Source organism: Thamnophis elegans, chromosome Z (genome assembly GCF_009769535.1).
Source record: "Thamnophis elegans isolate rThaEle1 chromosome Z, rThaEle1.pri, whole genome shotgun sequence".
Classification (NCBI taxonomy): domain Eukaryota; kingdom Metazoa; phylum Chordata; class Lepidosauria; order Squamata; family Colubridae; genus Thamnophis; species Thamnophis elegans.
Genome location: NC_045558.1, coordinates 141,566,382 through 141,593,951, shown reverse-complemented (window position 1 = coordinate 141,593,951; position 27,570 = coordinate 141,566,382). Strand labels below are relative to the sequence as shown.

The 27,570-nt window shown below is 45.1% G+C and overlaps 2 protein-coding genes across 2 annotated transcripts in view; both read right to left on the bottom strand.

Moving 5' to 3' along the window:
- PSME1 (proteasome activator subunit 1) overlaps positions 1-18,879 on the bottom strand; it is a 28,410-nt gene extending 9,531 nt beyond the window's left edge. Inside the window, exons 1-7 of the mRNA XM_032237253.1 lie at positions 18,619-18,879; positions 16,017-16,049; positions 12,532-12,594; positions 10,470-10,571; positions 7,206-7,284; positions 1,419-1,516; positions 1,240-1,308 (exon numbers count right to left, since the gene is read on the bottom strand). Of these exons, the coding sequence (XP_032093144.1) occupies positions 1,240-1,308; positions 1,419-1,516; positions 7,206-7,284; positions 10,470-10,571; positions 12,532-12,594; positions 16,017-16,049; positions 18,619-18,657 (483 nt within the window). The 5' untranslated portion in view covers positions 18,658-18,879. The remainder of the gene's footprint in view (positions 1-1,239; positions 1,309-1,418; positions 1,517-7,205; positions 7,285-10,469; positions 10,572-12,531; positions 12,595-16,016; positions 16,050-18,618) is intronic.
- A 3,594-nt stretch (positions 18,880-22,473) lies between these two features.
- FITM1 (fat storage inducing transmembrane protein 1) lies at positions 22,474-26,500 on the bottom strand. The gene is made up of 2 exons (XM_032234574.1): positions 25,202-26,500; positions 22,474-23,156 (listed from the first exon to the last, which is right to left on the bottom strand). Exons 1-2 carry the CDS (start codon positions 25,444-25,446, stop codon positions 22,538-22,540), a joined length of 864 nt encoding a protein of 287 aa, XP_032090465.1. The 5' UTR covers positions 25,447-26,500; the 3' UTR covers positions 22,474-22,537.
- Between the last annotated feature and the right edge of the window lie 1,070 nt (positions 26,501-27,570).

Here is a 27,570-nt window from a genome sequence, read left to right as displayed (position 1 = left end):
AATAGAAAATAGAACAAAATAGAATAGAATAGAATATAGAAATAAAAAAGAATAGACAATAGAACAAAATAGAATAGAAAATAGAATAGAATATAGAAGAGAATATAGAATTGAATATAGAAATAGAACAGAATAGAAATCGAATAGAATATAGAAACAGAAAAGAATAGAAAATAGAACAAAATAGAATAGAAAATAGAATAGAATAGAGAAATAGAATAGAAAATAGAATAGAATATAGAAATAAAAAAGAATAGACAATAGAACAAAATAGAATAGAAAGAATACAATATAGAAAATAGAATAGAATATAGAATAGAAAATAGAATTGAATATAGAAATAGAACAGAATAGAAAATGGAATAGAATATAGAAATAGAAAAAAATAGAAAATAGAACAAAATAGAATAGAATAGAATATAGAAATAAAAAAGAATAGACAATAGAACAAAATAGAATAGAAAATAGAATAGAATATAGAAGAGAATATAGAATTGAATATAGAAATAGAACAGAATAGAAATCGAATAGAATATAGAAATAGAAAAGAATAGAAAATAGAACAAAATAGAATAGAAAATAGAATAGAATAGAAAATAGAATAGAATAGAGAAATAGAATAGAAAATAGAATAGAATAGAGAAATAGAATAGAAAATAGAATAGAATAGAGAAATAAAAAAGAATAGAAAATAGAACAAAAGAGAAAAGAGAAAATAGACTAGAATATAGAAATAGAATAGAATATAGAAGAGGACAGAGAATAGAATATTGAAAATAGAAGAGAAAATAGAAGAATAAAAGAATGTAGAAGAGAATAGAACACAATAAAATAGAATATAGGAATGGAATGGAATAGAATAGAACAGAAAGAATATAGAAATAGAATAGAAAATAGAATACAGAAGAGAATATAGAAGAGAACAGAGAATAGAATATAGAAAATAGAAGAGAATATAGAAGAGAATGTAGAATAGAATAGAATAGAATAGAATAGAACAGAACACAATAAAATAGAATATAGGAATGGAATGGAACAGAAATAGAATAGAATAGAAAATAGACTAGAATATAGAAATAGAATAGAAAATATAAAAGAAAAGAGAATATAGAATAGAATAGAATTCTTTATTGATCAAGGGTGATTGGACACACAAAGAATTTGTCATTGGTGCATAAGCTCTCAGTATACATAAAAAATACAGGCAAGTAACGGGTTTCGGGACAAGAGACTTCTCACCTGCACCGCCACCCCAAAATTATTCCCGTCTTCGATTCGGGGTACGAGGAGCTGCAGCCAGAGACAAATCTGGGGAAAGAGACAAAAGATCGCAGCTAAGCGTCCTTTCGAAGCCCAAAAAACCTTCGCCGGCAAACTCGCCAAGACAATTTAAACGAGGATTCCTCGCGATAGCTCACCACGTTCAGCTTCTCCTTGGCGCCCTGGATCTCCGGCTTGATGCGGTTCAGCAGAGCGGTGATCTTCTCGTTGTGGCAAACCGGGCCGCACGGTGGAGCTGGGGAAAGAGGAGAGAGAGAGAGAGACCAAGATTTGGGGGGGGGAGGAGGGGGGGCTTAGAGCAAAGACACCCCCCCCCCGCGGGAAAAAGATGGCTGCCCTTCCACGCTAGGGGTAAAACGGAAGCGGGAAAACGACCTCCCAGATGGGAAGGGAAAGAAGAGTTCTGTTGGGTTTTATTATCTGGTCGTCCCCGACTTTAGAAGACGGAATCGCAGATTTGGAAGGGACCTCGGAGGTCTTCTAGTCCAACCCCTTGTTCAGGCAGGGTTAGGGTTAGGGTCTCTTCTTCAGTGATAGAGCACCCAAAACCTCTGGTGGCAAGTTGTTCCACTGGTCAATCGTTCTCCTTGTCAGGAAATTTCTCCTTATTTTTAAAATATACTAGCCGATAACCCTGAGAAATAGGTATGTATTTAGTGTCACAACCCCTGGTATGCCCAAAAAGGAGGCAGTCTGCTTCCTCCCATATTTGGGCATACCAGGGGTTGTGACACTAAATACATACCTATTTCCCTGGCTCAGCTGATAAAGGAGGAGAACCTTGTGGCTTAGTGGTTAACACAACTGCTTAATATGTAATACAGCACAGGTTCAAATCCCAGTATGGGTATGGCTAGCTGATGAGAGCTAAATAGCTTGAAATAGATCTATACTAGTCTCCCTTTATTTATTTATCAGCACAAATACAACACATTATATATAGGGTTAGGGTCTATATATATATATATATATCTTAGGGTTAGGGTATATATATATATGTGTGTGTGTGTGTGTGTGTTTATTTGTGCTGATATATCTAATATATCTAATATATATATTAGATTTTTTACAACCCCTGGTAAGCCCCAATTATGAGAGGAAGCTAACTGCTTCCATCTTCTGTCAATCGGCTCGTCACAAGAGTCCATCACAACAGAAACCCAATATTTTTACTGTTGCCTTTGTTATATTTGTTTGTGCTGATAAATAAATAAAGGGAGACTAGTATAGATCTATTTCAAGCTATTTAGCTCTCATCAGCTAGCCATACCCTTACAGGTTCAAATCCCAGGAAGGGTATGGCTAGCTGATGAGAGCTAAATAGCTTGAAATAGATCTATACTAGTCTCCCTTTATTTATTTATCAGCACAAATAATAATAATAATAAAACACACACACACACACACACACACACATATATATATTAGATTTTATATACAGGGCGGGGCATAACCTTTTCCTAGGGGGTCACAGCAACACTTGTAATAACAACACAAATAATTCATACACCATTCGAAAGCCCATCAAAAACTGAGTTTATTGACACGATTTAATAGTCAGTATGACCACCATTAGCCCTTCGAACAGCATTCAAACGAGGTGGATAAGAACACAACAAATCTTCAAACAGTTCCGTTCGATTTTCCAGATTTTTCAACACAGTTTCCAAATTCATTCTCAAAGTTTCAACCGAATATCGATTTTGACCTTGCTCCTGAATCATCAGAGCTTCCACTTCATCCTTAATTATGGCCCCAATGTTCTCTGCCGGATTGAGATCTGGCGAATTTCCCGGCCAGACGTCATTGCCCCAAAATTCGACATTGTTTTCCTTTAACAATTGCTGAGTCGCATTTGCACGCATGCAAGGAGCTTTGTCATGAAGAAAGACAGCCTCACCAACCACCAAGACATTGTCTGGATCACTGAGAAATGGAATGACATTCTCCAATAAAATTTTCTCACGGAAATAACTGCCATCCCAGGATTCCCCTTTATCCTTCAAAACCCAATGCAGTTTCTTGGCTGTGAAAATGACGAAAATCCCGATGCAAGTCGGATTGCGAACGATTTGTCGATATCGTTCATGTTTGGCGATGTCGTCGACGTCTTTAGCCCAAATTCGATCGTTCTGGAAATTCGGTTTTCGAATGGCATAAACGAAGAATTCGTCAGATGGCGCCAAATGAAGAAAATCTTCCTCGGTCCATTCAGACAACCAATCGCACAACCAAAGCCGATCTTGAACGTGTGTTTGAGTTTTCAATGGTTTGCAAATGACGTGGAATGGCTTCAAACCTTCTCGTTCTCGATATCCTTTGATCAACTCGTTTTCCACGAATTTGAAGGATTTCTTGGGCCACTTTTCGGTTTCCTTTTCGTTGTTTGCGACTGCCAGTTGCAATGATGGCTTTGCTTTCTTGGGACAGTTGCAGAGGACGCCCTTCTCCAAATTTTGTGAAACATTCTTGGGCTGTTTTGTTCCAATTATCAGTAACCCAATCCGGATGACGTTTCAATTTGTTTGCAATCCATTTTCGATTGATAAACGTCGCTCCAGCATCGCGAGCCTCTCGAAAGGCAATGCATTTTATTCTGTCAATGATCCTTTGTTCTTCCGAATCGAATTTTCCAGCCATTCTTAAAGCAAATTTAACATTTAATAGCTCATTCAATTCAGTTTTTTATGGGCTTTAAAATGAGGTGTCGCAGAAGTTGTAAACTGCTGTCGATCTTGCTGTGACCCCCTAGGAAAAGGTTATGCCCCGCCCTATATATATATATATGTGTGTGTGTGTGTGTGTGTGTGTGTGTGTGTGTGTGTATATATATATATATATATATATATATATATATTCCTCAACTTATGACCACAGTTGAGCCAAACAAGACATTTGTTAAGAAAGTATTGCCCCACTTTATGACCTTTCTTGCTACAGTTGTTAAGCGAATCACTGCGGATGTTCAGTGAATCACACGGTCGTTGAGTGAATCAGGTTTCTCCATGGACTTGGCTCACTACAAGGTCGCAAAAGGGGATCACGTGAACCCAGGCTCATGCAACCGTCATAAATAAGAGTCAACTGCCATTTTTTCCAAGGTGACTGTAACTTGGAATGGTCGCTAAACGAACTATTTAGTTATAAGTCGAGGACTACGGTCCCTGTATAGATTTCAATGGAGGTAAGAGCCAGAGTGCTGGGCTGAATGCACAGGATTGAAACTATGGGGAGTCCTCAACTTACGACCAGAATTGGCCCCTGAATTTCCATGGCGATGCTAGGCCAGATTGTTAAGGGAGCCCGGCCTGGTTTTACCACTTCTTTGGGCCACAAGTTGTTAAATGAATCACTGCAGTTATTAAGTGAAGCCTGTGGTCGTGGTCATTAAGCGAATCCAGTTTCCCCCGCCCCAGACTTGGTTTGCGAGAAGCTGGCTGGGAAGGAAAATACATGCTGGAAATCGGATCACATGACCGTGGAGATGCTGTGATGGTCGTAAGTGCGAGGACCAGTTATAAGTAAACCCCCCCCAAGTACAGGTAGTCCTAGTTCATTTAGTGACCATTTGAGGTTACGGTGGCCCCAAAAACAGTGATTTAGGACTATTTTTCATACTTACGACCTCATGCGATCTAAATTCAGATATTTGGCAACTGACTCGCCTTTATGACGGTCGCAGTCCGAAGTCCTGGGGGGAGGGGAGTCATGCGATCCCCTTTCGGCGACCTCCCGTCAAACAAAAACAACGAGGAGGCCCGTATTCTCTTCACAACCGGGCGATTCACTTAACAACCGCAGGGGTTCACTTAACGACGGTGGCCCAGAAAAATGGGGCGAAGCTCTCTTTTGAAAGGGACATCAATGCGGGGCCTCCATGGCGGCCAATGGAGGTCGAGGACTGCCTGTAATCTGGTCACTAAATGAATCGCCGTGAAGCTGAGGACAGCCTGTAAGCTTGCTGAAACCAGCTAATAAAACTGGATAATAAAGGTTGGGATTCATAGCTAGAGATTAAAAGGGAAAACAGAAACCAGTTTCGCCTGTGGAAAGTTGCACAAAGAGATCTTGTTACTCAAGAAGGGACTTTTTAAATCATGGTGCAATCCTAAATTGCCTTCACACCCAGGCCCCGAGGCCTCTTCCCGCCTCGCTAAATCCTCCGCAGTTTAGCTGCTCATCCGAGGAGCTGGGCTGCTTAGATGCTGTCTTGATCCTGTCATTTCATGGGATTGTCTTAGTTGGAGAAAAAAAAAAGATTCAAAAGTTTATAGAAGTATTTTTTTTTTAAGCTTGGCCCCTTTAAGATGGGTGGACTTCAACTCCCAGAATTCCCTAGCCAGCATGGGAGGTAGCAACTTCGGTCACTTAAGATGGTGGACTTCAACTCCCAGAATTCCCCAGCCAGCATGGGAGATAGCAACCAGCCACTTAAAACGGTGGACTTCAACTCCCAGAATTCCTCAGCCAGCATGGGAAGTAGCAACTTCTCCAAGTTTAAGATGGGTGGACTTCAACTCCCAGAATTCCTCAGCCAGCATGGGAGATAGCAACTTTAGTCACTTTCAAGATGGTGGACTTCAACTCCCAGAATTCCCCAGCCAGCATGGTAGGTAGCGACCTTGGCCACTTAAGATGGTGGAGGTCAACTCCCAGAATTCCCCAGCCAGCATGGGAGATAGCGACCTCAGCCACTTAAGATGGTGGACTTCAACTCCCAGAATTCCCCAGCCAGCATGGGAGGTAGCGACCTCAGCCACTTAAGATGGTGGACTTCAACTCCCAGAATTCCTCAGCCAGCATGGGAGGTAGCAACTTTAGTCACTTTAAGATGGTGGACTTCAACTCCCAGAATTCCTCAGCCAGCATGGGAGATAGCAACCTCAGCCACTTAAAATGGTGGACTTCAACTCCCAGAATTCCCCAGCCAGCATGGGAGATAGCGACCTCAGCCACTTAAGATGGTGGACTTCAACTCCCAGAATTCCTCAGCCAGCATGGGAGGTAGCGACCTCAGCCACTTAAGATGGTGGACTTCAACTCCCAGAATTCCCCAGCCAGCATGGGAGATAGCGACCTCAGCCATTTAAGATGGTGGACTTCAACTCCCAGAATTCCCCAGCCAGCATGGGAGATAGTGATCTCAGCCATTTAAGATGGTGGACTTCAACTCCCAGAATTCCCCAGCCAGCATGGGAGATAGCGACCTCAGCCACTTAAGATGGCGGACTTCAACTCCCAGAATTTCCCAGCCGGCATGGTAGGTAGCGACCTTGGCCACTTAAGATGGTGGATGTCAACTCCCAGAATTCCCCAGCCAGCATGGGAGGTAGCTACTTCAACAAGTTTAAGATGGGTGGACTACAACTCCCAAAATTCCCTAGCCAGCATGGGAGGTAGCAACTTCAGTCACTTAAGATGGTGGACTTCAACTCCCAGAATCCCTCAGCCAGTATGGGATATTGCAACCTCATCCACTTAAGATGATGGACTTCAACTCCCAGAATTCCCCAGCCAGCATGGGAGGTAGCAACCTCGGCCACTTAAGATGGTGGACTTCAACTCCCAGAATTCCCCAGCCAGCATGGGAGGTAGCGACCTCAGCCACTTAAGATGGTGGACTTCAACTCCCAGAATTCCCCAGCCAGCATGGGAGATAGCGACCTCAGCCAATTAAGATGGGTGGACTTCAACTCCCAGAATTCTATGCTGGCTAGGGAATTCTGGGAGTTGAAGTCCACCCATCTTAAAGGGGCCAAGCTTGAAAAAACACCCACAGAAGAATGTTTTTCAACCCAGGCCTCTTTTAAGATGGGTGGAGTTCAATTTTAATACACATTAAAAAGGAACAGAGGCGCATCAGTCGCGACTGCCATCTTGACTTTTTTGACCTTCCCCCAAAAGGCCTCTCAACTACTTTGTACCTTTGTCTTCATCCTCTGATGCCTTCTTAGCACTCTTCTCTTCTTTTTTCTCCTCCTTCTCCTTCTCCTTCTCTTCTTTCTGCAGAGAGGGAGGGAGGAAAGGAAAGAGTATGGAGAGAAGGGAGGAGGGAAGGGGGGAAGAAAGGAAAGTATATGGAGAGGAGGGAGGGAGGGGAGGAGGGAAGGAAGAAAGGAGAGAGAGGGGAAGGAGGGAAGAAATGAAGGGAGGGAGAGAAGGAAGGAAGGGGAGAGGGAAGAAAGGAGGAAGAGAGAAGAAAGGGAGGGAAGAGAGGAAGGAAAGAGAGAGAAAGGAGGGCAGGAAGAAATGAAGGAGGGAAGGAGAGAGGAGTGAGGGAGGGAAGAAATGAAGGAATGGAAGGGAAGAAGGAAGGGAGGCAGAGAAGGAAGGAAAGTGGGAGGGAGGGAGGGAGGGAGGGACAGAAAGCAGGGAGGGAATTAAGGAAGAAGGGAAGGAAGGAGAAAGTAGGTGGGAATAAAGGAGGAAGAGAAGAGGGAGGGAGGGACGAAAGGAAGGAAAGAAAAAATGAAGGAAAGGATGGTGGGGGAAGGAAGGAAGGAAGGAGAGAGGAAGAAATGAAGGGAGGGAGAGCAGGAAGGAAGGGAAGAAGGGTGGGGGAAGGAAGGAAGGAGAGAGGAAGAAAGGAGGAAGAGAGAAGGAAGGGAGGAAAGGAAGAGAGAGAAAGGAGGGCAGGAAAAAATGAAGGAGGGAAGGAGAGAGGAGGGAGGGAGCGGGGAAGGAAGAAATGAAGGAAGGGAAGGGGAGAAGGAAGGGAGGCAGAGAAGGAAGGAAAGTGGGAGGGAGGGAAAGAAGGCAGGGAGGGAATTAAGGAAGAAAGGAAGGAAGGAGAAAGATAGTGGGAAGGAAGGAGGAAGAGAAGAGGGAAGGAGGGACAAAAGGAAGGAAAGAAAAAATGAAGTAAGGGATGGGGTGGGCGAAGGAAGGAAGGAGAGAGGAAGAAATGAAGGAAGAAGAGAGGAGGGAAGGAAGGAAGAAGGGTGGGGGAAGGAAGGAGAGAGAGGAGAGGGGAAGGAAGGAAGGAGAGAGAATGGAGGGAAGAAATGAAGAAAAGGAAGGAAGGAAGGAAGGAAGGAAGGAAGGAAGGAAGAATGAGGGAGAAGAAAAGGAAAGGCAGAGCAATCGTGATTTACCTAACGGACGAATGAAATATCTCCAGCCCTCAGCCAGGAGTTTGACATCACAAGCCCCACGAATAACATCCTGGCTTGTAGTAAACCCCGATGAAAATAACCCCCTTCCTCCTCCTTTTATCCTGGCTGTCCTCGATTCACTACCCCATTCCATTTAGCGACACTTCAAACGGTCCTCACACTTCTGACCAGGACAGCATCAAACACGATCAAACGTCGGGAGCCTTGGCCCACTCCTTCTGTGACCTTCGCACAAACCAAGGATTCGCTTAACGACCGTGTGCCCAACTTGCCCAATGGCAACGATTCGCTGAACCCCAGTGGCCAGCAAACTTCCTAAAATGAGGCCAACACCTTCCTTGAACAGGTGTTTCGTTTAGTGACATACATTTGGGCTCCAGGGGGTTGTAAGTCGAGGACCCACCCGGGTTTAATCCTGGGGAAATGAATTTTGCAGGGCCTGCTGGAGAGTAAAATGCCTTTTTGTCACGCTCAAAAGAAACCGGCGGGGCAAAATGAGGGGGTGGAAGATTTAGGACACCCCAAAGCCGTTTCCCAATGGGGCAGGGCGGATTTTTTAAAAATCCCAAGCGTTACTTAACCGTAAAAACGTGCCAAGAAATTTCTCTTTATCCCTCTGGGCAAAGGAGAAGGTAGAAATTAAATCAGGGTGGATTTAATTCAATCCAACAGGATTCAGCTTCTTCTCTTGGGTTGAATCCCAGTTGGAAAAAGAAATAAGAAAGAAAGAAAAGTTTTGCTCATTTTTGAAACTTTGGCAGGGTCTCCTGGGGTCTCTTGGGGAGGGGGAGAAGCAGCTAAATCACCCGTCCCTGAAGGGATCTCTCTGGAGGGGGATCTGGGAAAAAGAATCAGCCTTTCGTTCCAGGACGCAATTCAAGGAATCCATTGGCTTTTCAGGATGTGAATCTGTCCAGGATGAAGAACATTTACAAACAGTGTTTTGTCACTTTAAGAGGGGTGGACTTCAACTCCCAGAATTCCCCAGTCAACATGTTTTAAGATGCATGGACTTCAACTCCCAGAATTCTCCAGCCAGCATGTTTTAAGATGGATGGACTTCAACTCCCAGAATTCTCCAGCCAGCATGCTTTAAGATGGATGAACTTCAACTCCCAGAATTCCTCACAGCCAGCATGCTTTTAAGACACATGAACTTCAACTCCCAGAATTCCTCAGCCAACATGCTTTAAGATGGATGGACTTCAACTCCCAGAATTCCTCAGCCAGCATGCTTTAAGATGGACTTCAACTCCCAGAATTCCTCAGCCAGCATGCTTTAAGATGCATGGACTTCAACTCCCAGAATTCCTCAGCCAGCATGTTTTAAGATGCATGGACTTCAACTCCCAGAATTCCTCAGCCAGCATGTTTTAAGATGCATGGAATTCCTCACAGCCAGCATGTTTTAAGATGCATGGACTTCAACTCCCAGAATTCCTCAGCCAGCATGTTTTAAGATGCATGGACTTCAACTCCCAGAATTCCTCAGCCAACATGTTTTAAGATGGATGGACTCCAACTCCCAGAATTCCTCAGCCAACATGTTTTAAGATGGATGGACTTCAACTCCCAGAATTCATCACAGCCAGCATGCTTTAAGATGGATGGACTTCAACTCCCAGAATTCTCTAGCCAACATGCTTTAAGACACACAGTCTTCAACTCCCAGAATTCCCCAGCCAACATGTTTTAAGATGTATAAATTCCCAAAATTCTCCAGCCAGCAAGCTTTACAGATGATTGGACTTCAACTGCCAGAATGCTCCAGTCAGCCATGCTGGCTGGGGAATTCTGGGAGTTGAAGTCCACTCCTTTTAAAATGGAGACAAACCGCTATTCAAGCTCTCTGCATGCTCACAGGCTTGTCAAAATAGCCATTTCAAAGCCCTCCTTCCCCGTCAAGGACTTTTGGGGCAATTTAACGGTCAAACAAACCAGGATGACGAATAACTAACCCTCATCTGGTTTGCGAACAATTCCAATCACCAAGATTTGCCAGAGAAAAGAGAAGCCGTGGTTTTTTTAACCAACCCAAAATATGTCCGGTCGTAACTGTGGGTCCTTGCTTACCTCCCGCTGTTTGTGACGTTCCTCGTCCTTTTTGGGATCTGGTATGGGGATATCTAATTCGGCGCGGAGCAAAACCAGATCTGCCACATTCAATTCAGGAGCCTAGAAGGAGAAAAAAGAGAAATTTTGCTCCTGCTTGACATTTCTGAGTATCATCTCCTCGTTTGGGTGCAAACGGGATTCGAACTCGCAGCCCGCTCGGTTTCCCGGCTCTTTTAAGAATCTTTCAGAAGAATAAAGGAAGGTAGGAAGACTCCCAGGTGCGATACACACAGTCCTCAAATTACGACCGCAAATGGGAGCAGGACGTCCGTCTCTAAACAAGGCGGCTGCTCTGTGAGTCACACCCAATTTTATGCCCTGGAGTGGGGGTTAAGCCTGGGCGTTAAGCAAATCACGCAGCTGTTAAGTGAATTCAGCTTCCCCCGTTGCAGCCCCCGGGAAGGTCGCAAAGCCCCACCGTCACAATTACCGAACAGTTGCAAAGTGTCCGAATTTTAATCACGTAATCTTCAATGGTCGTAAGTTTGAGGACTGGCCGTAAGTTCCTTTTTTTTTTAGCACTGCTGTAATTTGGAATAATCACTGTAGAGACGGTCGTAACTTGAGAACTGATGTTAGAATTAAACCTTGAAAATTTGGGATTGTTAGCTGGTTCAACGCTAGCAATTGCTGTTTCATCTACAGCTAGTCCTCGAGTTACGACCACCATGTCTGTTGCTAAGGGAAACATTTGTTCAGTGAGTTTTGCCCCATTTTACGACATTTCCGGCCCCGTTTTAAGTGAATCGTTGTTGTGGTTAAGTTAGTGACGCAGTGAATCCCTTTGCTTGTCGGATGGTCGTAAACGGGAATCAAGTGATTTCAGGATATAAACCGTCATAAATGAGTCACTTGCCAAGCGGCTGAATTTTGATCACGTGACCAGGGGGAATCCTTCAACGGTCGTAAGTGTGAAAAACAGTCGTAAGTTGCTTTTTTTCAGTGCTGTCGTAACTTTGAACCGTCACTAAATGATTTAAATAACAAATTTACATTTATTTTGTTACGATTCTGGGTTTCCTCTCTTTTGTGGGAGCTAAGAAAAAAAATTAATTTTAATTGCTGTTTATAGCGCAATGAATGACAGGCCCGATCCCTAACTTACGACAGTCCATTTTAGCAACCGTTCATTTACAGTGGCGCTGAAAAAAAGCAACTGAGCCTCATTTCCCACACTTACGACCGTCCAGCGTTCCCGTGGTCACACAATCAAAATTCAGATGCTCGGCAAGCGACTCACACTTATGACAGTTGTGTCATGCAGTCCCCTTTCGCGACCGCCTGACGAGCACCGTCCTTGAAGCCGGATTCACTTAACAACCGTGTGGCTAACAACTGCACTGATTCATTTAACAATGGTGTGGCTAACAACTGCACTGATTCATTTAACAACGGTGTGGCTAACAACCAAACTGATTCATTTAACAACCGTGTGGCTAACAACTGCACTGATTCATTTAACAACCGTGTGGCTAACAACTGCACTGATTCATTTAACAACTGTGTGGCTCACAACTTCACTAATTCACTTAACAACCGTGTGGCTAACAACTGCACTGATTCACTTAACAACCGTGTGGCTAACAACTGCACTGATTCATTTAACAACCGTGTGGCTAACAACTGCACTGATTCATTTAACAACCGTGTGGCTAACAACTGCACTGATTCATTTAACAGCCGTGTGGCTAACAACTGCACTGATTCATTTAACAGCCGTGTGGCTAACAACTGCACTGATTCATTTAACAGCCGTGTGGCTAACCACTGCTCTGATTCACTTAACAACTGTGGGAAGAAAGGTCGTAAAACGGGGCAAAACTCACTTCTCAAATGTCTCGCTTAGCAGCAGACATTTTGGGCTCGACTGGTCGTAACTTGAGGACTATAGGTATGGCTTGGCTGTACATTTTGAGTGTTGTTGTCTTTTTTTGCAGACAATTATATCCTTTTCAACGCCCCAATCATTCCCATCTTTTTATCTTTTTAATTTTCATTTTGCGCCCGAAGGCTGCCTTACCTTCAGAAAATTACTCAGTTCTACAACTTTCTCAGGAAATCTTCTGGCGACAAGTTCTTCCGCCTGAAGAAAGAGGGAAGAAAGGAAATATTAAAAGTTGGAAAGAATTTAAAATGATTTGCCGATGAAAAGAAGAAAAAGGTTCAGTTTTGGGACCACCCAATCAGGTCTTTAACTCAAATAAAACAATGTCTTAGATGAAAAGAAATTAAAACTATTTCACGTGAAACGAAACGAAAATCATCTCACACACTCAACGAAATGAAAAACGTTTGAGATGAAAAGTCGTTCACAATATTTTACGTAAAATGAAACAAAAAAAAAACGTTTCAGATGAAACGAAATGAAAAATATTTCACAGTTAAATGAAATTCTTTTTTTCATGAAATGAAAAACATTTTATACTAAATGAAAAGAGAAACGTTTGAGGCGAAAAGTCATTCAAAATCTTTTACACGAAACCCAAAAAACATTTCAGACTCAAGGAAATGAAAAACGTTTTACATGAAATGAAAAATATTTCACAGTAAATGAATTTTTTTTTTACATGAAATGAAACAACATTTTCCAATCAATTGTCCAATCAAAACATTTCACAGTAAATGAAAATTCAAAACATTTCACATTAAATGAAATGTAAAACTTTTTAGAATGACCATATTTTACAGGACTAAAAAGTTTGGTGCCGATAACCCAAACTGGCAGCCATCTTTAAGTAGTTATAATAAATATTAATAACAATATTAATGAATAATTTATAAATCAGTCAGCCAGATGTTCAGAAATTGTTGTTGTTGTTGTTGTTGTTATTATTGGTGAACTAGAATTGCCAATCTTCCTAATTTCTGGCCTGTTTCATCTGAATGGGACTATGGACTTTGGGATTATTATTATTATTATTATTATACAATTGTATCACAGCGGCCAGTTGTTTCGCCGGATTTGGCATTGGTTACTAGTCGGGCCCCACCCAGGGGCCTAGGACGTCGTAACGTATTTTCGTAATATGCGTGCAGATCCAAGCAGTGCGGCTTTTTGCATTTGACTGATGGTGGTTTTGTCAATTTTTAACGGTTTTAAATGTAATTCCAGTGCTTTTGGAATAGCACCCAGTGTGCCAATTACCACTGGAATTACCACTGCTGGTTTGTGCCATAGTCGTTGAATTTCGATTTTTAAGTCCTGGTATCTTGCGATTTTTTCATGTTCCTTCTCGGCGGCCCTGCTATCACCTGGTATTGCGATGTCTATGATTGTGACCTTATTTTTCTCAACCAGTGTGATGTCTGGCGTATTATGCGCTAGTATTTTGTCCGTTCGTATATGGAAATCCCACAAGATCTTGACCATCTGATTTTCGGTGACTTTTTCAGGCTGATGTTCCCACCAGTTTGTTGCTGTTTTAACATTATAATTTTTGCACAAATTCCAATGGATCATTTGCGCTACTGAATTGTGCCGCGATTTATAATCAGCCTGCGCGATTTTTTTTTTACAGCCGCTGAGGATGTGATCAACAGTTTCATCAGCTTCTTTGCAAAGTCTGCATTTGGCATCATCGGAGGATTTTTCGATTTTGGTCTTAATGGCATTTGTGCGGATAGCTTGTTCTTGCGCAGCCAGGATTAGCGACTCTGTTTCTTTCTTTAGCGTACCTGTTGTTAACCATAACCAAGTTTGTTCACTGTCCACTTTATCTTTTATTTTCTCCAGAAATTGGCCATGCAGTGCTTTGTTCTGCCAACTCTCCATTCTTGATTTTATCACATCTTTTCTGTATTCTTGTTTCGTCTGTTGGGCCTTCAGTAGATTTTTGTTCTTTACTTCGATTAATAGATGTTCTTGACTTTCTTTTAAATAATCAGCCAGTCCATGTTTTTCTTCTTCAACTGTTTGCTTCACTTGTAATAATCCTCTGCCACCTGATTTTCGGGGCAGGTATAGTCTATCAGTATCACCACGTGGATGTAAACTGTAGTGCATTGTCATTAGTTTCCTGGTTTTTCGGTCCAAAAGGTCCAAATCAGCTTGTGTCCAGTTAACTATGCCAGCTGTGTATCTTATAACTGGTATTGCCCAGGTATTTATGGCCTTGATTGTATTTCCACCGTTCAATTTAGATTTCAAATTTTTTTTAACTCTGTTGGTGTACTCTCGCCTGACAATAGTTTTTACTTCTCCATGCTTGATGTTATCCAACTGCAGAATGCCTAAGTATTTGTAGGCTTCCTTTTCATTGCATTTAATTAGTTGGCCATTGGGCATTTCAATTCCCTCACATGCAGTGATTTTGCCCCTTTTTATGGATACAGTGGCGGATTTTTCCATGCCAAACCGCATGGAAATATCGGTGCTGAATACTCGGACTGTGTTTGTCAAGGATTGGATTTCTATTTCTGACTTTCCATAGAGTTTCAAATCATCCATATATAGTAAATGCGAAATTTTTTCAGCTTCTTTGGCTGTTTGGTAGCCTAATTTCAGCCACTTTATCTTTTATTTTTTCCAGAAATTGGCCATGCAGTGCTTTGTTCTGCCAACTCTCCATTCTTGATTTTATCACATCTTTTCTGTTGTTGTTGTTGTTATTATTATTATTACTGAAATAGAATTGCCAATGTTCTTAATTTCTGGCCCTTTTCCTCTGAATGGAGCTGTGGACAATGGGCTATTAATAAGGTTCCACCACAAAACTGCGGACGACAAAATCGCGGTCGACGAAAGCGCGTATGTGACGTCATCACAGCGCGACGAAAAAGACCGAAAAATGTAAAAATAAAGCGAAAACCTTACCCTAACCCCCCCAAACCTAACCCTAAACCTAACCCTTAACCTAACCCTAAACCTAACCCTAAACCTAACCCTTAACCTAACGAAAAACCTAATGCTAACCCTTAACCTAACCCTAAACCTAACCCTAAACCTAACCCTTAACCTAACCCTAAACCTAACCCTAAACCTAACCCTTAACCTAACCCTAAACCTAACCCTAAACCTAACCCTTAACCTAACGAAAAACCTAATGCTAACCCTTAACCTAACCCTTAACCTAACCCTAAACCTAACCCTAAACCTAACTGTTAACGTAACGAAAAACCTAACGCTAACCCTTAACCTAACGCTAAACGTAACGCTAACGCTCTAAACCTAACCCTAACCCTAACCCTTAACCTAACCCTTACCTTTATGTGAATCGGCTTGCTGTAATTTAATTTTTATTTCAATTTTTCGATCTTTTTCGTCGCATTGTGATGACGTCACATACGCGATTTCGTCGACCGCGCTTTTGTGGAACGCGGTTTTGACGGGTCACGATTAATAATTATAATTACAATTTTATTCGATTTCCATATGCCCTCGAAATTTGCTGGGGACGGGACGAAGGGGAGGGTGGAGTAATTGGAGGCCGATTATTCCCGCCCCCTCCCCAAGATTTTGGGGCGGGGGGGGGCCGCCTGGATGACACCATACCCCAAATTTCTCACCTGGACGCAAAGTTTCTCCTTGAAGGAATTCACCTGGTAAAAGAGAAAGAGAAAGAAGGGTTAGGAATGAAAGGGGAAACCTTGGAAGCTGGCACAGAAGAGGACCTCGGGCGCCTGGCCAGGCGCTGGGACACCCGATCCCTCGCTACACCTGTTGGACTTCTCGCTCGGCCGAGCGTTTGACAGGGGACGGGATGAGGTGCCAAGGCAGCCCCGCCCTGCCAGCCTGAATGCTTTTGAACCAGCATTCAAGGCCCCGCCCCCTCTTCGTTTTGGACCCCACAGCAATCCAACAGGTGAAGCGTTCTCTCTAACGCTCTTCCCCCCTCCTGCCCAATCCCCCCTCCAAGACCCCCCCCCAAAAACAGTCCCCTCATTGTCTGCCTCCAATCTGGGGGCGCTGCTCCAACTTCTTCGGGGGGACTCTCCCTTTTCTCCATTCTAGCAGGCCGCTCGGAATAATTCAACAGGTGAAGCTTTCTCTGCTCAAACACGTCCCTACCCCCCACCGCCCAAACCTGTTCTGATTTCTCCCCCATCACACCCAGGATCCATGCCCCCCCTCCCCATTTTAGCAGCCCTCTCCCCCTGCCTGCTGGGAACAATCCAACAGGTGAAGCTTCCTCTCTACCACCCCTCCCCAAGATCTCCTCCCCTTAACCCCCCCCCCCCCAAATCCTGAGTAGATTCCTCCCTCCTTACCTGCCTCTGATCCCGGGATCCGGCTCTGATTTCTCCCCCTACCCACCCAGGATCGTTTCCTTCCTCCCCTTCCCCATTTTAGCAGCGCCCCCCTACTACTAGCAGCAATCCAACAGGTGAAGCTTTGTTTTCCCCCCCCTCCCTCCCCATTTGAGGGCCCCTCCCTGCCTGCTGGGAGCAACCCAACAGGTGAAGCTTTCTCTTCCCCCCCTCCATTGTAGCACCCCCCCCCACTTGGAGCCATCCAACAGGTGAAGCTTTCTCTTCCCCCCCCCCCCATCCCACTTCCCCTTCTATTTTAGCAGGGCCCCTCCCTGCCTGCTGGGAGCAACCCAACAGGTGAAGCTGTCTCTTTTCCCCCACCCCTCTCCCTTTTAGCAGGGCCCCTCCCTGCCTGCCAGGAACAATTCAACAGGTGACGTTTTCTCTTTCCCCCACTCCCTTCCCCGTCTCCACTTCGGCAGCCCCCCCCCTTTTGCTGGAGAACAATTCAACAGGTGAAGCTTTCTCTTTTTCCTCCCCACCCCTTCCCCATTTTAGCAGGCCCCCCCAGCTACTTCTGGTAGCAATCCAACAGGTAAAGTTTTCCCTTCCCTCCACACCCTCCTTATTTTAGCAGGGCCCCCTCCCTGCCTGCTGGGAGCAACCCAACAGGTGAGGCTTTCTCATCCCCCCTCCCCCTTCCCCCTTTTAGCAGGGCCCCCTCCCTGCCTGCCAAGAGCAATTCAACAGGTGAAGTTTTCTCTTTCCCCCTTCCCCCTTTTAGCAGGGCCCCCTCCCTGCCAAGAACAATTCAACAGGTGAAGCTTTCTCTTTCCCCCTTCTCCCTTTTAGCAGGGCCCCCTCCCTGCCTGCCAAGAACAATTCAACAGGTGAAGCTTTCTCTTTCCCCCTCCCCCCTTTTAGCAGGGCCCCCTGCCTGCCAAGAACAATTCAACAGGTGAAGCTTTCTCTTTCCCCCTTCCCCCTTTTAGCAGCCCCCCCTGCCTGCCAAGAACAATTCAACAGGTGAAGCTTTCTCTTTCCCCCTCCCCCCTTTTAGCAGGGCCCCCTCCCTGCCTGCCAAGAACAATTCAACAGGTGAAGCTTTCTCTTTCCCCCTTTTAGCAGGGCCCCCTCCCTGCCTGCCAAGAACAATTCAACAGGTGAAGCTTTCTCATTCCCCCTTCCCCCTTTTAGCAGGGCCCCCTCCCTGCCTGCCAAGAGCAATTCAACAGGTGAAGTTTTCTCTTTCCCCCTTCCCCCTTTTAGCAGGGCCCCCTCCCTGCCAAGAACAATTCAACAGGTGAAGCTTTCTCTTTCCCCCTCCCCCCTTTTAGCAGGGCCTCCTCCCTGCCTGCCAAGAACAATTCAACAGGTGAAGCTTTCTCTTTCCCCCTCCCCCCTTTTAGCAGGGCCTCCTCCCTGCCTGCCAAGAACAATTCAACAGGTGAAGCTTTCTCTTTCCCCCTTCCCCCTTTTAGCAGGGCCTCCTCCCTGCCTGCCAAGAACAATTCAACAGGTGAAGCTTTCTCTTTCCCCCTCCCCCCTTTTAGCAGGGCCCCCTCCCTGCCTGCCAAGAACAATTCAACAGGTGAAGCTTTCTCTTTCCCCCTCCCCCCGTTTAGCAGGGCCCCCTCCCTGCCTGCCAAGAACAATTCAACAGGTGAAGCTTTCTCTTTCCCCCTCCCCCCTTTTAGCAGGGCCCCCTCCCTGCCTGCCAAGAACAATTCAACAGGTGAAGCTTTCTCTTTCTCCCCCCCCTCCACGCCCCTTCCCAACTTTACCAGCGCCCCCCCCTTTTCTGGCAGCAATCCAACAGGTGAAGCTTCACACACCCACCCCCAAAAATCCCCTGCAGGCGGAAGTCCAACAGGGCAGGCCGCTCCCACGCGGTCCAGGCTTCCTTCCCGGGGCTTACCTGCGCCTCGCAGACGGGGGAGATCTCCAGGGTGGCCATCGGGAGGACGGAAGGGCTTGGTGGTGGTGGTGGAAAGAAGCGGGCTTTGGTGCACGTCCGAAAGGGCTGACCCGGGTTTTTGGCGGACGTGGGATGGGGGGTCTGCTTGCAAAGACGGCGGAGCGGAGACCAAACAGCGGCTGGGCGAGAAGCGAAAACGAAAGAGGAGAAGCGGGGAGGAGAGAGAGAGCGAGCGGGCAGGGCTTCCTCCTTCCCCGGGCCTGGGAGGCGGGGTCCACGGGTTGGGGGAAAGGAAGGAAGGACGGGCGGAATCGGCAGGCCGCCATCCAACCGGGGCAGCCGCCGGAGCCTTCTCCAGCCCTCCAGCAGCCTGGCGCCTTGAGCACGGATCGAGCTGGAAAGGGACCTTGGAGGTCTTCTAGTCCAGCCCCTTTGCAATCGAGATCTATAACTATTTCTATATAGTATGTGTGTATGTATGTGTGTGTGTGTGTGTGTGTATATATATGTATGTATATGTGTTTGGGTATATATGTGTGTGTGTGTGTGTGTGTATATTATGTGTATGTATATCTAATTTTAGGTATAAGCATATTTTAATTGTTAATATATTTAATCTATATATTTAAATAATAATTATGAATTATATATACATATATCATTCATGTGTGTGTGTTTATAAATAATAAATATATTTAAATAATATATATTAACATATTATATATATATATAATATAGAGCTATATCTATCTGTATAAATAAAAATATTGGGTTTCTGTCTGGATGGTCTGTTGTGATGAGCCGAAGGACAGAGAATGGAAGTGTGACCTTCCTCCCATATTTGGGCATACCAGGGGTTGTGACTTAAATAAAAAATAAATAAAATAAATAATAAATAAATAAATAAATAAATAATGTGTGTGTGTATGTATGTGTGTATGTTATGTGTATGTGTGTGTGTGTATATATATATATATATATATGTTTTTATTTGTGCTGATAAATAAATAAAGGAAGACTAGTATAGATCTATTTCAAGCTATTTAGCTCTCATCAGCTAGCCATATCCTTACTGGGATTCGAACCTGTGCTCTATTGCCTCCCAAGCACAGGTTCGAATCCCAGTAAGGATATGGCTAGCTGATGAGAGCTAAATAGCTTGAAATAGATCTATACTAGTCTTCCTTTATTTATTTATCAGCACAAATAAAAACACAAATATAACAAAGGCAACAGTAAAAATATTGGGTTTCTGTCTGGATGGTCTCTTGTGACGAGCCTAATGACAGAGAGTGGAAGTGTGACCTTCCTCCCACACTTGGGCATACCAGGGGTTGTGAATTTGCCTAAGATGCAATACAGCACAGGTTCAAATCCCAGTAAGGGTATGGCTAGCTGATGAGAGCTAAATAGCTTGAAATAGATCTATACTAGTCTCCCTTTATTTATTTATCAGCACAAATAAAAACACAAATATAACAAAAGGCAACAGTAAAAATATTGGGTTTCTGTCGTGATGGACTCTTGTGACGAACCGATTGACAGATGATGGAAGCAGTTAGCTTCCTCCCATAATTGGGGCTTTCCAGGGGTTGTGACACTATATATATATATATATATATGTATGTATGTATGTATGTATGTATGTATGTATGTATGTATGTATGTATGTATATGTATATATATATAAAATTTATACACATATATATATATAATATTTACATATTATTTAATATATTCATATATATAATTCATAATATATGTATATATGTAATTCATAATATATTTTATTATTTAAATAGATATTGTATAGATCTCTATCATCTCTCTCTCTACATTTATCTATCCATCCATTCATCATCCTCTTATCTATCTATCTATCTATCTATCTATCTATCTATCTATCTATCTAAATACTATATATACAAACACACACACACCATTTCAGACAAGGGACTTTACCCCCCCCCCATGGGCTTGCAGAAAACGGGGTGGGGGGGGCTCTCAGTGAGATGCAAATGGTTCTTTGCAAATGCACAACTGCCTTGTGAGGTAGGCCGGGTAGGCTTCACAAAGATCCTGGGCCAGGGGTGGGGGGCAGTGTTTTTTTTTGAAGGAAGCGCTTGGGATCCTGGATTTGTAAAAAAAGGAATTTGGGGGGAAGCATGGGCGGGGGGGAGGCTGGCTGGAGATACTGGAGGAATGGGAGCTGGGGAGGGGTCGTTCTGCCGCTGCATCGGTCGGGGGAGGAACTTGGATTGGCAGCACTGGTGCTTTATTTCAGTTAGAGAGGGGAATGGGTGGTCTCTGAGGAATCTCTCCACTCTTGGGTCACTTGGAAGACCCAGTGGACTTCAATGCCCAGAATTCCTCAGGGCAGCCTGGTCGGCTAAGGGAATTCTGGGCGTTGAAGTCCACGGAACTTAAAGCGGCCAAGAATGGAGAAATACTGGATGGGAAAAGGAATCAACAGATCGGATGGATGCATGATGATAGATAGATAGATAGATAGACAGACAGAGACATAGACAGACAGACAGACACGAAAGAAAGAAAGAAAGAAAGAAAGAAAGAAAGAAAGAAAGAAAGAAGAAAGAAAGAAAGAAAGAAAGAAGAAAGAAAGAAAGAAAAAGATGGATGGATGAGTAAATGTAGATAGATGTAGATGGATAGATAGATGAGATGAAGGATGGATAGATAAATGTAGATATAGATTGGATAGATGATAGATAGATAGATAGACAGACACAGAAAGAAAGAAAAGAAAGAAAGAAAGATGGATGGATGGGTGGGTAAATGTAGATAGATAGATGTAGATGGATAGATGAGGAAGTATGGATGGATAGATAAATGTAGATATAGATTAGATAGATATGAGAGGATGATGGATGGATGGATAGATGTAGATGGATAGATTGGATGGATGGATGAGGGGATGAAGGGTGAATGGATGGATAGATAAATGTAGATTGATTGGATTGGATGAATAGATAGACATGATGGATGGATGGATAGATTAGATAGATAGATAGATAGATAGATAGATAGATAGAGATAGATAGATAGATAGAGATAGATAGATAATAGATGAGGATGAATAAAGATTGGATAGAATAGATAGACGGATGGATGGATGGATGAGAGGATGATGCATGGATAGATAAATGTAGATGTAGATAGACTGGATATATGATAGATGAGAGGATGATGGATAGATAAATGTAGATAGATATAAGAGAGATGATGGATGGGTGGATGGATGGATGGATGGAGATAGATAGATAGATAGATAGATAGATAGATAGATAGATAGATAGATAGATAGATAGATAGATCGATCAAAATGGAGACAGACCAATAGAATTATATTTCTGTCTGCCAAGAGAAATGAACAATATCATAAGGAAATGCAGAAAAATCACCTTTCGCTGGACTTGTTCCCAACGCCTTTTGTCCCAACTTCTTAGCCAGCTCGGCCCTAAGCTTGGGAGAAAAAAAATATTCCTCACCTGTCATCTCCCCCATGATCCTTATGTTCTAGCTGAGTGTTTCTCAATCGTGGCCCCTTTAAGACTTGTGGACTTCAACTCCCAGAATTCCCCAGTCCTCCAACCCCCCCCTCTTTCCACTTTGGAATTCTGGGAGTTGAAGTCCACAAGTTTTAAAGCGGCCCAAGTTGAGAAGTGTTCATGGCAGCTGTAAAAAGTTGCCTACTTATTTAAACATTATAAATAAATAAATAACTAATAGGGAAAGACAGACTCGGGGTTCCGTACCCCTTTTTTGTGAGCTGGCACAGCCGAGACCTCTAATTCATCGGAAACCCCCCCCCCCCCCAGAAACCACAAAGAGAACTTTGGAAAGAGTCCTTTCTTTATTTGGGGCAACTGATGGAGCGCCTCGACTTTTGGGCAGATGCTCAGTTCTGCCGCGTGGCCTCTTTCGTGGCTCCCCGGAGAAACAGGCCGGCTCCGGGTCTCCCCGGCGAACACGGGCAGCGGTACCAGCACCGGTAGGTCAGGAACCAACACAGCGTGGCGATGGCGGCCCCTACGACTTTGTGGCTGTAGTCGTACAGGTACACCACCGTACACGCCAGCAGGAAGTTCCAGAGCAGGAGGAGGAGGACGTTAAGCAGGAAAATGAGGCGTAGCGGCACCCCGGCCGGGTGGCCCTGGGCCAGGTAGCGCCGGAAGATGGCCGTCTCCTCCACCATCAGCAGGCAGCAGAAGGTCAGCAGGAAAGTGTGGTCCGAGACATCGTAGCCGTGCCACTTGTGGCCTTTGTGAAGGCACGTCCATTTGTCCGCCAGGCCGTTCACCAGGATCCCTTCCGGCACGGGGTCGAAGCAGTAGCCAGTCAGGTTCTCAATCAGGAGGAAGGCTTCGGTGGCGCCGAGCCAGAGGCTGGCGCCCACCGCCAAGCGGGCCAGGTGACGTAAAGTGAGCAGGATCTGGTGCGTGGACAGGTAAACCACCGGAAGGATGAATCCGCCGAGGAAAATGCAGGTCCAACCCCAGGCAGATCGGACAAATTTTCTGGGGGAGCGGGGGGAAAACGGGGGGGATGAGAATCAGAGATCTAAACAGAGCCAGGACGATCGAGAGGGAAACAAGCCGGGATCTGCACAAGCTAAGATGGCCACGTTCCACCCAGATACTTCAATCCTGGTTCCAGGGAAGGCGCTGCAAATTACGGTTCCACCACAAAACCGCGGACAACAAAATCGCGGTCGACGAAAGCGTGTATGTGACGTCATCACAGCACGACGAAAAAGATCGAAAAATGTAAAAATAAAGCCTAACCCTAACCCTAACCCTAACCTAACCCTTAACCTAACCCTAACCCTTAACCTAACGAAAAACCTAACGCTAACCCTTAACCTAACGCTAAACGTAACGCTAACGCTCTAAACCTAACCCTAACCCTTAACCTAACCCTAACCCTTAACCTAACCCTTACCTTTATGTGAATCGGCTTGCTGTAATTTAATTTTTATTTCAATTTTTCGATCTTTTTCGTCGCGTTGTGATGACGTCACATACGCGATTTCGTCGACCGCGCTTTTGTGGAACGCGGTTTTGACGGGTCACGCAAATTACAGGTAGTCCCGAACTTAACAACGATCACAATCGAGCCTGCAAGACGGACGTTAAGGGGACGTCGGGTGCATGTTACGACCTTTCTTGTCGCAGTGCTTAAGAGAATCACTGCGGTTGTTAAGTGAGTAACGCTGTCGTTAAGCGAATTTGGCTTTCCCCGTGGACTTTTTCCGGGTCAAAGATGGTAACAAAATGAGAATCACATGAGCCGAGAACGCTGCGACCATCGTAAGTGCAAATCAGGGTTGTTAAATGTGAAAAACCGTCACTTTTTTCAGTGCCGTTGTAACTTTCAACGGTCACTAAATGAACTGTTATAAGTCGAGGACTACCTGTATGGATTTTCTTTTCTTTTTGTTCGATTTATGACAATGCAGCCGGGTGAAAGAACGGCGAGACTTCACACCAATCAGAAAACGGATTAACGGACAGATACAAATGTTGAAATCAAGGGCACCTAGTCCTCAACTTACGACGGGTCACTTCGTGATTATTTTAAGTTTCAGAGCTACTTATGATCCGGTTATAAGCCGCTCCCGTCCCAGCAACTTGGCTGGGTTTACGGCCTTTGGCAGGGTGTCCCACATTCACCTGACTTACGACGATTTCCTTGAAACTGGTGGTCCCAACATGAAAAAAACCCTGGTGGACAATAGATTTGTTTAACGACCGCCTTAAAAAGAAAAGGTGGAAAAATCAAATATCGCTTAATTGAATTGGGTGACCATGGAAACTCAATGAATGAATAATTTAAAAAAAAAAAAAATCAGGCATGATCATTCGGTGATCCGCTTAACGACCGGCACAACTTACAACTATATTTCAGGGCTCAATTGCAGTTATAAATCAAGGACGACTTGTATGTTACAAGAAGCCGTTAAAACTGGAAGAATGGACTACAGGGTGGTTCTCAAATTACGACAGTTGAGTCCTAAATTCCCGTGGCTGTGAAACGCTTGTTAAGGGAATTTTGTTGTGTCTTGCCACAGTTGTTAAGTGAATCACTGCAGTTGTTCAGTCAGTCACACAGGTTAAGTGAATCTGACTTTCCATGGACTTTTGGGGGGGGGATCGCGGGACCCTGGGGATGCTACAACCGTCATAAACACGAGTCCGTTTCCAAGCGTCTGAATTCTGATCATACGACCATGGGAAAACACTGCAATGGTCATTAAGTGTGAACAAGTCCCTTTCCCCCCACGATCTCGTCACTTTGAAATGTCACGGAGCGAATGGTCGTAAGTCGAGGACTAGCTGTGACCCTGGATGACCTCGTGCCAAGGAGACCTAGGTGTTAAAATGACGTTGGCAAGCTTTCCATCGTTAAGATATATTTGGCAATTGGGAGCCGCAGATAGGCAGTTGAATCGATAACGTTTCATCGCATAAAATAAAATGGATTTGCTTTATTTATCCCCCTAAGCTGATCGCTGCCAACCCACCTACCCCAAAAGACCCACACACACAAACACTTTACTCACATGTTAAAGAAGTTGTGATGATTGGCAAAGATGGCCCGGGGGTTGACGTAAAACTGAAGCAGGGGCCCAAAAATGACCACCGACGCCAGCCACAGGTGGTAAGCACGACGGAGGCCTGGCACCCCGAGTAGCCAAGCGTATTGATTGCTCCAGAAAACCACCAGCGCCTGGCCCAGGGATTTGGCCCACCCGGCGCCCGTGGCCAGCAGCGAGAAGGGCCTTTTAGGGGCCCGTCCTTCTGCCATCCCCTCCCTTCCTCGGATCGCCCCACCTGAAGGAACTGGCAGAGATGCCCCGGTTGGCAAGTGGGCGAGGAACCGAAGGAGAAAAGAGTCGACGGGAGAGGGGGTGGGGAGAACCCATGGTGTTTAAAATGACGCCCGGCGACAGCTGCGGGCATGTCGCCCAGCCGAAGTGAAGGACAGAAGGGCACAATGGATTAGGAGACCGGCTGTCCCTTGCAGCCTTCGGCGGGGGGAAATCAAGGATTGGTTGGCAAGGATCTCAAAAGAAGAAAAAAGTTTTGCTCCTCGCTTGAACTCTGTGGGACCTGCTTCTATAAAGGCCCTAAGAGATCTTTCCTTGCTTTCTTATCTCCTTCTATCCCTCCACTCCTTTCCTTCTTTCTCTTTTTCCCCCCACTGGCCAAATTCTAAGAGGTTGGAAGTTGAGACTCAAACCCATCAGAAGAGAGTTGGAAGGGGGCCTTGTAGGTCATCTAGTCCAACCCGCTGTCCCGAGCTGCCTCGTCTTGCACCATGCCCGTCGTCGATCCAATTTTTATCAACAACCGCGTGACAAATGCGCGGTTGCGTTTCGTCTAAACCCGATGCCTTAAATTTTGAAAGCGCGATGTTCTTCTTCTGCCTGGACCTCGTCTGCCTTCGATTTTCCCTTGGAGGATTAAGTGAAGGATGGCGTATTTTTCCCGGGTGTCGCATCGCCTGCTCCGAAATATTCTAAACTTTCGTTTTATGGTTTTGAGTTCCCTTGGCTTTGCCACCTCCTCCTTTCCGATGTTGTTCCGGCTTATATGTAGAACAGCCGCCCGTCAATCCACATTTCAAATGCTGCTTCTAGTCCCGTGATAGCGAACTTGTGGCATGTGTGCCAGAGGTGGCACGCCGTCGCCAGCTGCTCTTCTGGTTTCCCGCCAGCTGGTCTTCGTGGACGTTTTCCAGACTGTTTTCAGACTATACACACCACCCAGCTGGTCTTTCTAACGGTCTTTAGCAATAGCAGTTAGACTTATATACCGCTTCATAGGGCTTTCAGCCCTCCCTAAGCGGTTTACAGAGTCGGCATATTGCCCCCAACAACAATCTGGGTCCTCATTTCACCCACCTCGGAAGGATGGAAGGCTGAGTCAACCCTGAGCCGGTGAGATTTGAACAGCCGAACTGCAGACAGCTGAAGTAGCCTGCAGTGCTGCATTTAACCACTGCGCCACCTCGGCTCTTGTAGCAATAGCAGTTAGACTTATATACCGCTTCATGGGGCTTTCAGCCCTCTCTAAGCGGTTTACAGAGTCAGCATATTGCCCCCAACAACAATCCGGGTCCTCATTTCACCCACCTCGGAAGGATGGAAGGCTGAGTCAACCTTGAGCCGGTGAGATTTGAACAGCCGAACTGCAGTCAGCTGAAGTAGCCTGCAGTGCTACATTTAACCACTGCGCCACCTTGGCTCCCAATTCGTCCTCCCTTTGAACGAATTGTTGTATGTTGAGGACTAGCTGCATGCACATGCGTTCTGGTTTGGGCCCTGGGTGCCAAAAAAGTTCACCCGAGTCTCTTCCAGTGGCTTTCTGTCAATAGACCCATCTCTCCCCTCTGTAGAGGAGTAGAAAAGATGTCACATCCGACATGCCAGATTTTCAATCTTGCTGCCCAAGCAGGAGTCCCTATAACCATGGTGCTGAACCTATGGCACGCATGCCGGAAACGGCACGCAGAGCTATCCTGCACAGGACATGCGGCTTCGTTGTCTCCCCTTCTACGTTCCTGTGTACATACTCATGCTGGTCAGCTGGCCTTCGTGCGCGCAGGGGCGCCAAACCCTGGAAGAGCAGTGTTCCATGCGCGCTGGTACACCAAACATCTGGGTGTATCTGGGTACATCTGGGTGTTCTCCAGCTGCTTGTCGGCCGCACGTTGGGGTGCCAGCATGACAGAACGCTGGTCTCTTGCGGGATGGTTTTGCATGCTATTTCCGGCACGCGGTGACGAAAAAGGTTAGCGCTCACTGCCCTACGGCGTTCCAGACAAATGATTCTCCGCTCTCTTCTTAAAAGACTCCAGGGATGGCACGCCTGCAACATTCTGGTGGCAAGCAGTTCCATGGGTCAATTGTCTCCTTCAGTTCTACGT